The sequence below is a fragment of the Hemiscyllium ocellatum genome, chromosome 3 (assembly GCF_020745735.1).
Source record: "Hemiscyllium ocellatum isolate sHemOce1 chromosome 3, sHemOce1.pat.X.cur, whole genome shotgun sequence".
In the NCBI taxonomy this organism is placed as follows: domain Eukaryota; kingdom Metazoa; phylum Chordata; class Chondrichthyes; order Orectolobiformes; family Hemiscylliidae; genus Hemiscyllium; species Hemiscyllium ocellatum.
The window spans coordinates 52693138-52707642 of NC_083403.1; the positions used below are offsets into that span (position 1 = coordinate 52693138).

A 14505-nucleotide genomic window follows, 5' to 3' on the forward strand; every position below is an offset into this window, starting at 1 on the left:
TTTTATGATTCTCAAACAGACCTGTAACCACAACCACATCTCCTTCCTCAGTTTTTAAGAGACTCCTCCATCGCCAGAACATAACAACACGACGGTTGGAGGAAGAGCGCCTCATCTTCCGCCTGGGAACCCTCCAACCACAAGGGATGAACTCAGATTTCTCCAGTTTCCTCATTTACCCTCCCCCCACCTTGTCTCAGTCGATTCCCTCGAACTCAGCACCGTCCTCCTAACCTGCAATTTTCTTCCTGACCTCTCCGCCCCCAACCCACTCCGGCCTATCACCCTCACCTTGACCTCCTTCCACCTATCATATCTCCATCGCCCCTCCCCCAAGTCCCTCCTCCCTACCTTTTATCTTAGCCTGCTGGACACATTTTCCTCATTCCTGATGAAGGGCTTTTGCCCGAAACGTCGAATTTCCTGTTCCTTGGATGCTGCCTGACCTGCTGCGCTTTAACCAGCAACACATTTTCAGCAGTCGCCTATCACAATCAATCACCTGAAACCTGACATACCCCTCAATTAATTAGGTGCAGTCTCTGTACCAGAAACCCAGCTGGTACATTCCCCTGAGAGTCCATCATCCCCTATATTTTCCAAAACAGCATACTTGTTTGAGATGGAGATAGCCACAGGAGAATCCTGCACTACCTGCCTTCCTCTCCTGCCTTTCCTGGAAGTAATCCATCTACCTGACTGTATCTGCAGTTTTTCTCCTTTCGTATTACTGCTATCCTCACACTCCCTGGCCCCTGTAAATTCCTCACAGCCTCTAACTGCTACTCTAACTGATCCATACGATCCCAGAGGATCCAGAACCAAGCACTCCCTGTGGACATAATCATCAGTAACATGGAAACTCTCCTTATCTCCCACATCTGACAGGAAGAGCACATCTCTCTCCTAAAGGCCATCATTGCACCTTAACAATCTATAGACCCTGAAACTAGCATATTATATGTTATTTTTCTGAGAATTTCACACTGTCCTTGTCTTCCTTAGTGAACCATAGTTAGTTTCTCCCCCAATAGACTCCTTCTTCGTCACAAGAAGTTAAACTATTAATTCACATTTTCTTCATAAACACAAACAAGTTGCATTCACCACTATCATGTTACCCAAGAAAATGAATGTCAAAGATCATCTTTAAAATAAATATATATCTATCAATCTGAAACTTCTGTTCTGAGGAGGTGATGGTAAATTATTCTAGTCTATGTATGTAGCAATATCATGGGACCAATATTTTTCTTCTATCAATTACACTATTGTTATATAATTGTTTTGTTGGAGAATTAAGCTGTTCCCAGGGAGATGGAATTACATGCATCTCTGATTTATGGCACTCATGAGTTTCTGGTTATTAAAATACTATAATGAGCAAGAATTCAGTTTGTTGTTGTTTTCAGGACAGCCGCCTTCATTGCTGTAGACTGAAATGCAGTTTTCAAAATCAGTAAACTTCTAAGTGGGGGTAGCTGAAGATTTCAGGACTTTTCCCTCAACTGGCACCACATATTGTGTGCATAAATGTCTAAGTCTTACTTGAAATCCTTGCTGTAAGTTAGTTCACAATGACCAATTTCAACTTTAATTTCGAAAGAAATAATTCCAATTTGTTGAGAATAAAGCAACTAATTTGATAGTAGAATTCACACAACATGAAAGCTACTGGATGCTTTCCCCATCCTCAGAAGTGGAGAGGAGGGAGAGTAATTTGGTAACATGGACTCTGGAGTGAAACCGTTTCACCACCTCATAAATAAGGTTTAAAAAATGGAAAATTCCATCCATTGATTAAGTGCAGATTTGGGAGACTAACTATATTTAATGGAAAATGTAATATGTATTGAGAGGACAAATAACAATAGAATGTTTTGGATCCTGAAAGATGTGCTACATGCCCTGTGTACAATATACAATGCTTTGACTGTAATGCTTTAATGAAGTGAAAAATATGTTTTGTCACAACCATTTCTTTTGGGCATCATTCCATATCGTTGGTTTCTTCTGAGTACTTCAGAGATCTTCATGTAAAAAACATTTTTAAAGATAGGGAGCAGCTGAACAGGCTGGGGCTGTTTTCCCTGGAGCGTCAGAGGTTGAGGGACCTTATAGAGGTTTACAAAATTATGAGGGGCATGGATAGGATAAATAGACAAAGTCTTTTCCCTGGGGTGGGAAAGTCCAGAACTAGAAGGCATAAATTTAGGGTGAGAAGGGAAAGATATAAAAGAGACCTACGGGGCAACTTTTTCACGCAGAGGGTGGTACCTGTATGGAATGAGCTGCCAGAGAAAGTGGTGGAGGTTGGTACAATTGCAACATTTAAGAGGCATGTGCATATGAATAGGAAGGGTTTGGAGGGATATGGGCCGGGTGCTGGCAGGTGGGACTAGATTGGCTTGGGATATCTGGTCGGCGTGGACTGGTTGGGCCAAAGGGTCTGTTTCCATGCTGTACATCTCTATGACTCCATGACTCTAAGCTGCTGGAATTAGCAGACAATCTCAAGTTGGAGCTGCCTCCTTCCGTGAGAAAGGGAGAGATAATTACAGCAATAGCTCAGCATTTCAATTTTCTGCAAATGCCATCAGAATCGTGAGAGATGGCTCAAATTCAATTGGAAATGAAGCAGCTTGAGTTAGAGGCAGAAGACAAGGAAAGGGCAACAGAAATGAAATGGTTTGAATTACAATTAAAAGCAGAGGAAAGAGATAAAGAATGAATCGCTTTAGCAGAGCAGAAAGAAACAGAGTGAGAGAAGAGAGAGAGAAAGGGATAAAGGGAGAGAAAAGGAGAGAGAGAGAGGAAAGGAAGAAAGAGACAGAGTTTGAACTTCAGAAATTGGCCCTTAGGTAAGTCACCTTAAAAGGATGGAGGTGAAGGATGAAGGTAGGCTTAGTGAGGAAGAGAGTGAAGATGAGCAAACTCATGGTAGCCAAAGGCCTGGTGAGGATCTGTTTAAATATATTCACACATTGCTTAAATTTGTTAAGAGGAATGTAGAAGCCTTTTTCATTTCATTTGAATCTCAGGGAGATTTGGCTATCTGGATTCAGAATTGGTTGGCTGACAGAAGGCAGAGTGGTTGTAGATGGAAAGTATTCTGCCTGGAGGTCAGTGGTGAGTGGTGTCCCGCAGGGCTCTGTTCTTCGGCCTTTGTTCTTTGGGGTTTTTATAAATGACTTGAATGAGGAGGTTGAGGGATGGGTTAGTAAATTTGCCGATGACACAAAGGTTGGAGGTACCTTTGATAGTATAGAGGGCTATTGCAGGCATCAGCGCAACATAGACAGGTTACAGAACTGGGCTGAGAATTGGCAGATGGAGTTCAACCTAGATAAATGCGAAGTGATCATTTTTGAAGGTCAAACTTGAATGCTGAATATAGGATTAAAGACAGGATTCTGGCAGTATGGAGGAACAGAGAGGTCTTGGTGTTCAGGCATGGTGGCTCAGTGGTTATCACTGCTGCCTCACAGCCCCAGGGTCCAAGGTTCAATTCTAGCCTTGGGTGACTGTGTGGAGCTTGCACATTCTTCCCGTGTCTGCGTGGGTTTCCACCGGGTGATCCAGTTTCCTTCCGCAGGGCAGATGAATTGGCCATGCTAAATTGTCCATAGTGTTAGGTGCATTTGTCGGGGGAATGGATGTGGGTCGGTTACTCTTCAGAGGGTCGGTGCGGATTGGTTGGGCTGAAGGGCCTGTTTCCACACTGTAGGGAATCTAATCTCATCTAATCCCTCAAAGTTGCCACCCAAGTGGATAGGGTTGTTAAGAAAGCATGTGGTGTTTTGGCTTTCATTAATGGGGGATTGAGTTTAAGAACCACCAGGTTTTGCTGCAGCTCTACAAAACCCTGGTGAGACCACACTTGGAATATTGTGTCCAGTTCTGGTTGCCCTATTATATGAAAGGTATGGAAGCTTTGTAGAGGGTGCAAAGAAGGTTTACCAGGATGCTGCCTGAACTGGAGGGCTTGTCTTACGAAGAGAGATTGACTAAACTTGGACTTTTCTCTCTGGAGAGAAGGAGGAAGAGAGGTGACCTGATCAAGGTATGCAAGGTAATGAGCGGCATGGAAAGAGTCGATAGCCAAAGACTTTTGCCCAGGGCAGGATTGACTGGCACGAGAGGTCATAGTTTTAAGGTGTTAGGAGGAAGGCATAGAGGGGACATGAGAGGTAGGTTCTTTACACAGAGAGTTACCAGCGGCGGTGGTAGAAGCACAGTCATTAGGGACATTTAAGTAACTGCTATACATCCTTATAGACAGCAGTGAATTGAGGGGTGCGTAGGTTAGGTTAATTTAACTTAAATTGGGAATAATCTTTGACACAACATCATGGGCTGATGGACCTGTTCTGTGATGTACTTTTCTATGTTCTATGAAAAGGTGGCTAAACAAATGCAGTGGCCAGTGACCATCTGGGTTTTATTGATCCAAACAAGACTTGTAGGTAGAGCTAGTGAGGGATTTGCATCACGATCGGAGGAGGTATCTGGGGATATGAGGAGGTGAAGAAAGCCATCTTAAGTGCTTATGAGCTTGTGCCAGAAGCCTACAGACAATGTTTCAGGAATCTAAGGAGGGGCTCTGGTCAAACCTACATTGAATTTGAAAGTATCAAACAAAATAATTTTGATAGGTGGATCAGGAGGTACAAAATAGAGCAAATCTATGATGCTCTGAGGGTGGCGATTATTTTGGAGGAGTTCAAATATTCACTTCATGAGTAGTGAGAACTCATGTGGAAGAGCAGAGAGTTAAAATGGCTGATGAATATGAGCTGATCCATAAAACTAAGTTTGGCTTCCAAAATCAATTTCAATTGTGAGGGATAGAAATTGGAGAAAAGAGAAATCCTCAGATGGAAAGGGAAATGTAGATCTCAGCGAGAATCATGAGGATAACTTACCACAGGGCAAAAAGGGAAACAGAAGCCAATGCTCCAGTGTTTTCACTGCAACAAAGTAGGCCACATGAAATTGGTGGGTTAGGAATAGCACTGGCAAACCCGGTGTAGGAAAACAGGGTAAGCTAGTGAATTTTGTTGGAGTGGTAACAGAAATCACAATGGAAGCTGATAAGCTGCTCCAGAATGTACAACCTGGTTGGAAGTTGATTAAGGAAAATGTGCCAGATCTTTTTCAACCATATACTTACGAAGGTAGAGTTTACTCACATAGGTCAGGAGCGTCAGGTAAAGGGGTTACAATATTAATAGATATAGGATCCTCAACCTTTGAGATTAAAAGATGAGGAGATATGAACCTCTGCAAGTCCATTGCTAGAAAAGATATTAGTAGCGGGAATTCACAGTGAGATAAGAAGCGCTCAATTATGTAGCATGAGTTTAAGAGTGTCCAGTGAGGGGTGGAGAAGTCATGGTAGAAGTACTGGACAAAGTCTCAGTTCCAGGAATACAATTTGCCTTCGCTAATGATATAGCTGGTTCACAGGTAGGAGTGCTGCCTACTGTGGTTGAAAAGTCAGTGGAAACTTAGGCAACTGAATTATTACAGGACAGATATCCTGGGATTTTTCCTGACTATGTGGTGCTGAGGTCACAAAGTCACCAGTTGAAACAGGAGAGATCAAAGAGTACAGCTAAGAAAGTTGAAATGGAATTAGCAGATACTATGTTTGATCAAATGGTTGAGACAAACCAGAAACAGGTAGATAACATAGCAGACATCCTTTGTTCAGAGAAATTAACTGAATTACAGCAGAAAGATGAGAAACTAAACCAATTATATCAAAAACATACTTAGAGAAAGAATCTAGATGTATCCCAGAATTCTACTACCTAAAAAATTATGTTTAAATGAGGAAATGGAGACCATCACATAATCAGGCAGGTGAGAAATGGGCTGAAGTTCATCTAGTCATATTGCCAGTGTTTTTATAGAACAGACATGTTGCAAATGGAATATGAACTACCAGTAATGGTTCATTGAGGTATGAGACAAACTCAAGCTAAAATACATGTTTACTGGCTTGGACTGCTTAAGGATGTAGTTGAATTTTGTCAGACATATTATGCATGTCAGATAATTGGAAACCCGCAGGCGGTAATAAAACCCGTACCTTTAGTACTCATTCCTGCATTTGAGGAACCTTTTACAAGAGTTTTAATTGATTTCATAGAAACCTACCTAAAACAAAAAGTAGGAATCAGTATTTGTTAACAATAATGGATGTGTCCGCCAAATATCCAGAGGCTATTCCATTACACAATATCACAACCAAAAAGATTGTAGAGGGGTTACTCTTTTTTTTACCAGATACAGACTACCCATAGACATACAAATAGATCAAGGGACAAACTTTACATCAAAATTACTCAATAAAGTTATGAACAGCTTAGGAATAAAGAAATTCAAATCTACTGCATACCATCCAGAATTGCAGGAAACGTTAGAAAGGAGACATCAGACACTAAAGACCATGTGGAAGGCTTATATTCAAGACTAACCAGATGATTGGGATAAGGGAATTCTGTTTGTGCCTTTTGTGATTAGAGATGCACCAAATGAATTAACCAAATTCAGTCCATTTGAATTGGTATTTGGGCATGAAGTGAGAGGACTCTAAAGTTGATTAAGGAGAAATTGATAAGTCAGAATTCAGAGACGACATATTTGGACAATGTGTCAGATTTTAGGGAACAGTTAAATAGAGCAGGGGAGTTGGCTAGACAATGTTTAGAAGTATCACAACATACAATGAAATGGGAAGTGTACAAAAAAAATGAAAAACTTGCAATTTTGCCATTGGGGATAAGGTGTTAGGGTTACTTGCAGTGATAGGTGAAACTTTAAAAGCAAGTTATAGAGAACCTTATCAAGATGAAAAGTGTTTGTATGAGGTGAACCGTTTGATAAGGACTCCAGAAAGAAAGAAATCTCACAGAGTGTGTCATGTGAATATGCTCAAAAGGTATTTTGACAGGGAAGGAAAGCCAAAAGAGACTGTGTTATTGGTTACAATACAGAGTGAAGAACCAAGTTCAGAGGAGTCTGACTTGGACATTCCTCAAACTAAATTGGACGATGAGGAAATTGTCAAAACTTGAGATAAATTATTGCAATTATCCCAGTTCCAACCTTCCAGCTCAGCACTGCCCTCATGACCTGTCCTACCTATCTATCTCCCTTCACACCGATCCGCTCCACCCTCCCCTCCGACCTATCATCATTACCCCATTTCCATCCACCTATTGCACTCTCAGCTACCTATCTCAAGCACCCTCCCACCTCCCCATTCATCTCTCCACCCCTGAGGCTCCCAGCCTCATTCCTGATGAAGGGCTTTTGCCCAAAATGTCAATTTTCCTGCTTCTCAGATGTTGCCTGATCTGTTGTACTTTTCCAGCACCAGTCTCTCAATTGTATCAATTTAAAGTCATGCCATTTGGTGAGAAAAATACACCAGCCACATTTCAGAGACTAACCAATAAATTAATTGCTGAATTACCCAATTGTGTCGTATCTTTAGATGACCTGGTGATATCTGGTCACATAGAGTACAGGAATTGGGAGGTCATGTTGTGGCTGTACAGGACATTGGTTAGGCCACTGTTTGAATATTGCATGCAATTCTGGTCTCCTTCCTATTGGAAAGATGTTGTGAAACTTGAAAGGGTTCAGAAAAGATTTACAAGGATGTTGCCAGGGTTGGAGGATCTGAGCTTTCGGGAGCGGCTGAACAGGCTGGGGCTGTTTTCCCTGGAGTGTTGGAGGCTGAGGGGTGACCTTCTAGAGGTTTACAAAATTATGAGCAGCATGGATATCTTAGACACATAAACCAGAATTACAAAGAAAGAAACAAAAGCAGGTACATATTTTAAAAAAAAACAGCGCCAAGAAGAAAGGGGGAAGCATCCAGATCTAAAATTCTTGTCTCCATAAGATAGACTTATCTCATCTCTGTAAGGTAAGTGGGCCTCTCTCCCCAAATCCTTGTGTTCATTGCCACCACAGATCCTTGGAACTTGCTCCTGTTGTTGCTGAAGGCCCCAGGATTCAGATAAACCATCTACACAAGATTGCAGCAGAAGCAATGATTGAATCACTCAAAAATTCTTCTCAACATGTGATATTCTGTATATTGGAGTCTCAGAAAATGGTCTGCAGTTTGCAAATGAGCAGTTCAAATGATTTGTGTATGAATATGACTGCATTCATGTCACAAGTTCACTCCATTATTCTCAAGTGAATGAAGAAGCTGAGCAAGGAGCTGCTATAATGAAGGAGAATAAAGTTTTAGATTAGATTACTTACAGTGTGGAAACAGGCCCTTCAGCCCAACAAGTCCACACCGACGCACAACCCACCCATACCCCTGACCTAACACTACGGGCAATTTAGCATGGCCAATTCACCTGACCTGCACATCTTTGGACTGTGGGAGGAAACCGGAGCACCCGGAGGAAACCCATGCAGACACAGGGAGAACGTGCAAACTCCACACAGTCAGTCGCCTGAGGCGGGAATTGAACCCAGGTCCCTGGCGCTGTGAGGCAGCAGTGCTAACCACTGTGCCACCGTGCCGCCCTAATCTTTCATTATTAAGCTCCAGATCATTACCATAAGAATGGGTCACCACACTTAATGTTATTATGAGGAGGACACTGGAAACATATCTTACATCTTTGTTGCACAGGCCATAGCCAAATGTAAGTTAAGAATGACCTCAATATTGTGAAAATGTTTAAAGAAGAATAAAGAAACAACTAGGCTTGAAATTTCAATTAGCAGTACAGAAAGTGAGATTGATCAGAGCTACACCTACAGGAAGAGAATATTGATATGAGATCAAAAGAGAAAGAATAGCCATAGCACCAACAGCAACCAAGATCATTTGAGTTGAAACAGGCTATGGACAACATGGCAGAATTGTGGTATCTTGATGTCATTGAACAAAAACCCAAAAAAGTGTTGAATTGTTTCTCAGAAGAAGAATGATAGAGCTCTACATTGAGAGGATGTGAAGATGGGAAATGTATAAAGCATCATAGACTTCAGAATGAGTTATGGATCAGGTCATTGAAGAGTGGTCAATGCATCACAATGAGTAAGTTTGCATGACCTGAGACTCGAGTGGGGCAGGGGGTGGGGGGGCAAAGATGTTAAATGGGGTAGAAAGTTAGAATAGGATGTAGAATAATGAAACATCAGCAAAATCTATAAAATTATATTGTTTAATGATGCAATCGTAATGTTAATGTCACATGATGATGACGAAAGATGGAAGGGAGCAGGACTTCACTAGAGTACTGAGAAAGTGTGCATATACTAACCTGTAAATACAGAAAGCAAAATGGACTCAAGAAGCGGTACTTGGGGTAGTAAAGTTAGACTAATAAATTGTAAATAATATTCATGCCACAAAAATTTCAGGTAATGTCCATCACCAGTGAGAAAGAGTCTAATCATTTCTCCCAGACATCCAAAAAGTATTATCGTTGTTCAATCTTTAACCATCACCATCCTGGGGTAATCATTGATAAGAAATTGACTGGGCCAGCCACTTAGATATCGTAGTAACAAAAGCAAATGAAAGAATGAGAAATATAACAACCATTTAGAAAACTCAAGTCAAGAATATTATCAATAACAGTCAGGAAGCCTGGCATTACTAAGGACAAGTCAACATTTGATTGGAACCTCATGCATCATCTTAATCGTTCACTCCCTCCCTTAATGATGCACAGAAGAAGCCGTACTGGGGACAAATGTTCAAATTTCCTTTGACATAGCTTGTAACTTTGACAGCTCTAACATTGGTAGGACAAGGGCAGCAGAAATAAGGAACACCACTGTCTGCAAGTTTCACTCATGCTACATACCATTCTGACTTGCAACTATATTGCCATTCTTTTATTCCTATCATTCCTTTAGTCAAACTCCATAAGTTGGATTTATTCAACACGCAGGCTGCAGCAGTTTACTAACAACTGTTTAACAGCAATTAAGGTGAGTAGTAAATGTTGACTTTGTGAAAAGAACACTGGAGTTGTGAACTATTTTTTTCTCCTACCCACACACTACTCCTATCAAACAAAGATCAATACTGACCAAAATTTCCCATTTGCTTGATACTTTATTCCATGCTGATTTTGTTTAGAAAGAACTGCTGGATAAATTCAGAAAACTATGATTAGCACTGAGACATAAGCATTTTATTTTATCAACTCAGAGGAAGCACATATTTACTCAATCATATTGAAATTTGCTTTTGGCAGTCAATACATTTTTGGTAATTATAGCCAAAGTAAATCTGTTAAAAATTGACAGTTTTGACTGATTTAAGTTTGAGGCAAGTGAACCTCTCCACTGGTCTGGTTTCATCAATAGTGATGAATATTTTATTTCAAAGTTCAGCAGCTCAAAAAATATCAGTCCTATTTAAGTAAGGAAAATTGTTTATAAATTAAAGGAAGCAATATTTAAGATAAGTGTGGCAAAAAGAAACACAGCATTTTGAGAGGTTTGAAGTTTCAAGTCTAATTACTGAAAATTCAAATTCACTTCATCAAAACTTATGTATTGTCCAATGTGTAAATAATCCGACAATCATGCAACTTCTAGATATTTCTCTGTGGTACAAAACTAAAGTGCTGAAATTTCTTTGCAGAGGCTAAATATGCAGATTTCTCCAAGCATAAACGTGTGTCTCATTGTTCACCAAAGGCGAATGAATTTAAGGTCTGGATTCATTTCTGAAAATAAAAATAGCTCAGAGTAACTCATCTGTTTTTTATCCAAATTACAAATCTGGATAACGTTACCATCCTTGTTCCAATGTTTCTTTTAATTATCTTTGAAGAAATCCTTTGGACTACCTCTATTCTCTTGACCTTCTGTTATTTTTAATCTGGTACACATATGCTCAGCGTGACTTCATAAATACTGTCTTCAACATGGATGATGGACCTTTTGCCCAGAAAGTAATAGATAGGCCAAGAAGTTGATGGTGCCATGCCTGATTTTTGAATGCCACTTCATGCACACATCATGGGTATAAAGTATGCCTCATTAAAACATGAAGACAGTTCTGCAGGGCCATCGTCTAAAACAATCCTGAGGCTCTTTAAATATGAAAACAAAGGATATGATACTTATTTGAAACCATTTGTGAAACAGTGAATTAATCAAAACCAAACCTTTTATCTAAGAACTCAATAAACTGCAGTAATTTGCCAATTTTATTCAACATCTTCCAAACCCGCAACCTGTACCAACCAGAGAACAAAGGAAAGTTGATGCAAAGGAATATAACCATCTGCACAGTCCCATCTGTTTTCTCATGGGTTTGGGTCTATTTCTACCAAGTCTTCCATGCATTCCAGAAGTATTACTTTGGAACTTTCTGTAGTAACTCTTATTTGTAACTTAATATTGCAACACACATTACCTTCACACAAAGTGAGAGCTTTTGTTTCCTCCCAACTCTCTCTAGTTAATCTTGTGACTGGTTATATGCTTCTGTTGTCTTTATCCCCATAGTGTCTTCATTATAAATATTTCTCCTCAATGTTTCAAACTTCATAGGCTTAGTCTCTGAGCTGAAGAATGTTCTGCATGCTCCCCCCGTCAGTGTGAGTGCTCCATTCTTAGGTAGTTGCAGAATTTGCTTCTTCTTTTAAGAAATAGCTCCTTGTTGTTGTTGCTGTCTTGTGCAATGTTATCAATGTATTACAATTTATCTTTAGAATCCAATGTTTGATTTTAACTGTATATGACCTTTGTCATTGTGTTTACACTGTAATCATTCCTCCTCTCTGTCAATCTATTGTCTATACTCTCACCTGGATTGCAGCTCTGGCAATTCTTATGTCATGCCTTTTCAGTAAAAACTCGAGTCTGATTATCCTTTGCTTCTCTTTGTGTTGTTTCACTGTGTCATAGTCATTTTCAGGTAATGTTTGGCTAGAACATCTGAGACAGGGATGGCAGTTAAGTTCTAGTCTCCTGTACATTAGGGAAACCCTGATGATAAGCCATTCCGTAGTGGTGAGAATCAATAGCTTAATAGTGCAAGATTGCAATCTGTTTTTCTTGAATAATACTCCTATTGTCAGTATCATTTGCTCAGCTTCTCTACTTGCTATAAGATAGTAAGGTGCATTGGTTTAACCGAGGAAATCTTATTCACATGTGAATTGCTTAGGATGTTCATTTGCAAACCTGGACCATTACCAGATACTACAACGTCCAGAATGACATGCACTGAGTAGATTCACTGCAGGGATTTCATTCTAACCATGATCATGCAACTGTGTGGACAGTTGACTTTTATCCACCTTAAGTAAAAGCCTATGATGGGATAAAAATATTCCCTTTGAACAAATTAAATCCATTCTTAGCCAATCCTGTGGCCTTGAAGGAAAAGATGAAGGTATCAGTAGCTCATCTTTCTATTGCCTGTTGACAGTGCACAGAATATCACTGATAGAAGACAGACTGGTGTCTATTTGCATGATATTCATAATTCCCAAATGTTCTTGTTGAATTCTTTTCAGAATTTCAAGTCAAAGAATTCTTGATATTACTAATTACACAGTGAAGACTAGCAGGTCAGTACTGACAATGAACAGTTTGCACTGTTTGAAGCACTAGTATGGTTCTTGATTGCTAGGTACATGGTTTGGTCATCTTTCCAGACATTATTACCAGAATTTTTCTGCCTACATTTGGGCTTCTCATATCTTCTGCAGTTTCCCTTCAACAGCTAGTAAGTGCTAGTACTTCTGTTGTGTTGACTTCAAACTTATTCATGAAGTCTAATTTATCTTGTCTAGTTCCACTTTATGGTATCCCAAAGAACATGTCCTCTGCTATTTTTGTACATTGACCATATATAGTCAGTAGTTGAGGCATATCTCATGAGTTTTAACATAAAACATTAAACTCTGGTTGGCATCTTGGCAATTTCTTTTGTGTTTAGAAGAGTGGTCATTAGCTTATGGTCTGCTTGAATATTGAACTGTAAGCCCATTTTTCTAACGTGAATTTTTTTTGCATGCTCATGTTACTGCTAAAGCTTTTTTCTCATTTATGGTGTAACACTGCTTTATCTCTCCTGGCAATCTCAAAGCACAGCAAGTTGGTCTACACTTTCCATCTTTCTGCACTTGTAAGAGTACTGCCCCATCCTGTCGTAGATGCATCGGTCAGTAAAAGTGGATCACAGTGTGCTGGATTCCTACAGAGATGAGGAGTTGCTTGATTTTGTCAGAAGCCTTTTCCTCAACAATGCTCCAGTACCATTGTTGACATGTGACATAGAAGCTGTCTCGAGGGTTCATTAGTCTCCAACAAGTTTAGTATAAACTTATATCTTTCATCATCCTGGGGAATCTTCGAAGTTCTGTCATGTTCTTAACTGATGAGAATTCTCTTATAGCTTTATTTGTTTTTTGCAAATTCACTGTGATTCCTGTCAGTTGGATAATGTGTCCAAGAAATGTTATCTTAGAACAGTAATATCACTGTTCTAACTCTTTTGGCCATGTGGATCCATATTTTAGCATTTCATCCATATGGCACATTATTCCAAAAACAATGCCTTGCAATGTGTAAAAATTTCTAAAGTTGACACAATCCCAGAAAATAGTCTCATAAAGCAATAACACCTTGATTGGTGTAATTAATCCAGTTAATTCTCTTTAGTCATAATCCTGACATAATTGTCAAAATCCATTGATAACATTCAGTGGTGCATCCATCAAATAAGTGGAGCTGCAGGATAAAAGTCTTAAAATTCAGTCTAATAACTATGAACGAAATGATGGCTGATCAAATCATTGTTTCCCAGCACAATCTGCAATAACTGTTCAACCTGGGAAGTTAGATCATTCAGTCGAGTGAAATATGATTGATGAGAATAAACAGCTCAGTTGTCATCAGCTTCAAGGTTAATGTTATTTCCGAATTTTGCATAGAGCTGAACTTTAAGATCAGATAGCACTTGTTGAATTAACTCCATGTGGGTCTGCAAAGCTTGCTTTACAGCTTCTAGCATCTCTGGTATCACATCCTGGGAGTGGCTAATAAAAGCCTTTCCAATTTGGTAAAGAACTGGCACTATATCTTCATCAAGCATCATTCTATTGTCAGAGGCATCTTCTGGGTTCTTTAACCATTCCTTTCTCAGTTCTATTTCTTCTTTAAATTCTATAAGCCTATTATTATTTCTTGCAAACATATTAATTTTCTGTTCGTCTTCAAATGCAGCATTAACATCTTCTACTGCCTCTTTCTTCATGATGGTGGCCATTTTTCCAGATTCTCATTATCAGTAAAAAAGATACACATTGCTAGATGTTGGTAGACCTCTATTGAAGCCAGTGTGTGAATCTCGCATTATATTGCTTTGTTTAACTGATTTAAATCTGCACAAATTCTTGTTACACAAGTTGGTTTTGGTACTGTAACTATACCTGAACACCCTGTTGCTGGAATGACAAATGGTAAAATCACTCCTTATCA

The 14505-nt window shown here is 39.6% G+C and overlaps 1 protein-coding gene across 1 annotated transcript; it reads right to left on the reverse strand.

The window, feature by feature from the left end:
* Positions 1-13909: 13909 nt before the first annotated feature.
* LOC132805551 (prefoldin subunit 4-like) lies at positions 13910-14293 on the reverse strand. The gene has a single exon (XM_060820664.1). The coding sequence runs from the start codon at positions 14291-14293 to the stop codon at positions 13910-13912; it is 384 nt and encodes a 127-aa protein (XP_060676647.1).
* Between the last annotated feature and the right edge of the window lie 212 nt (positions 14294-14505).

Bases quoted from the DNA above. Each gene is read 5' to 3' on its own strand.
- LOC132805551 (XM_060820664.1), bottom strand. From the start codon at position 14,293: ATGGCCACCATCATGAAGAAAGAGGCAGTAGAAGATGTTAATGCTGCA.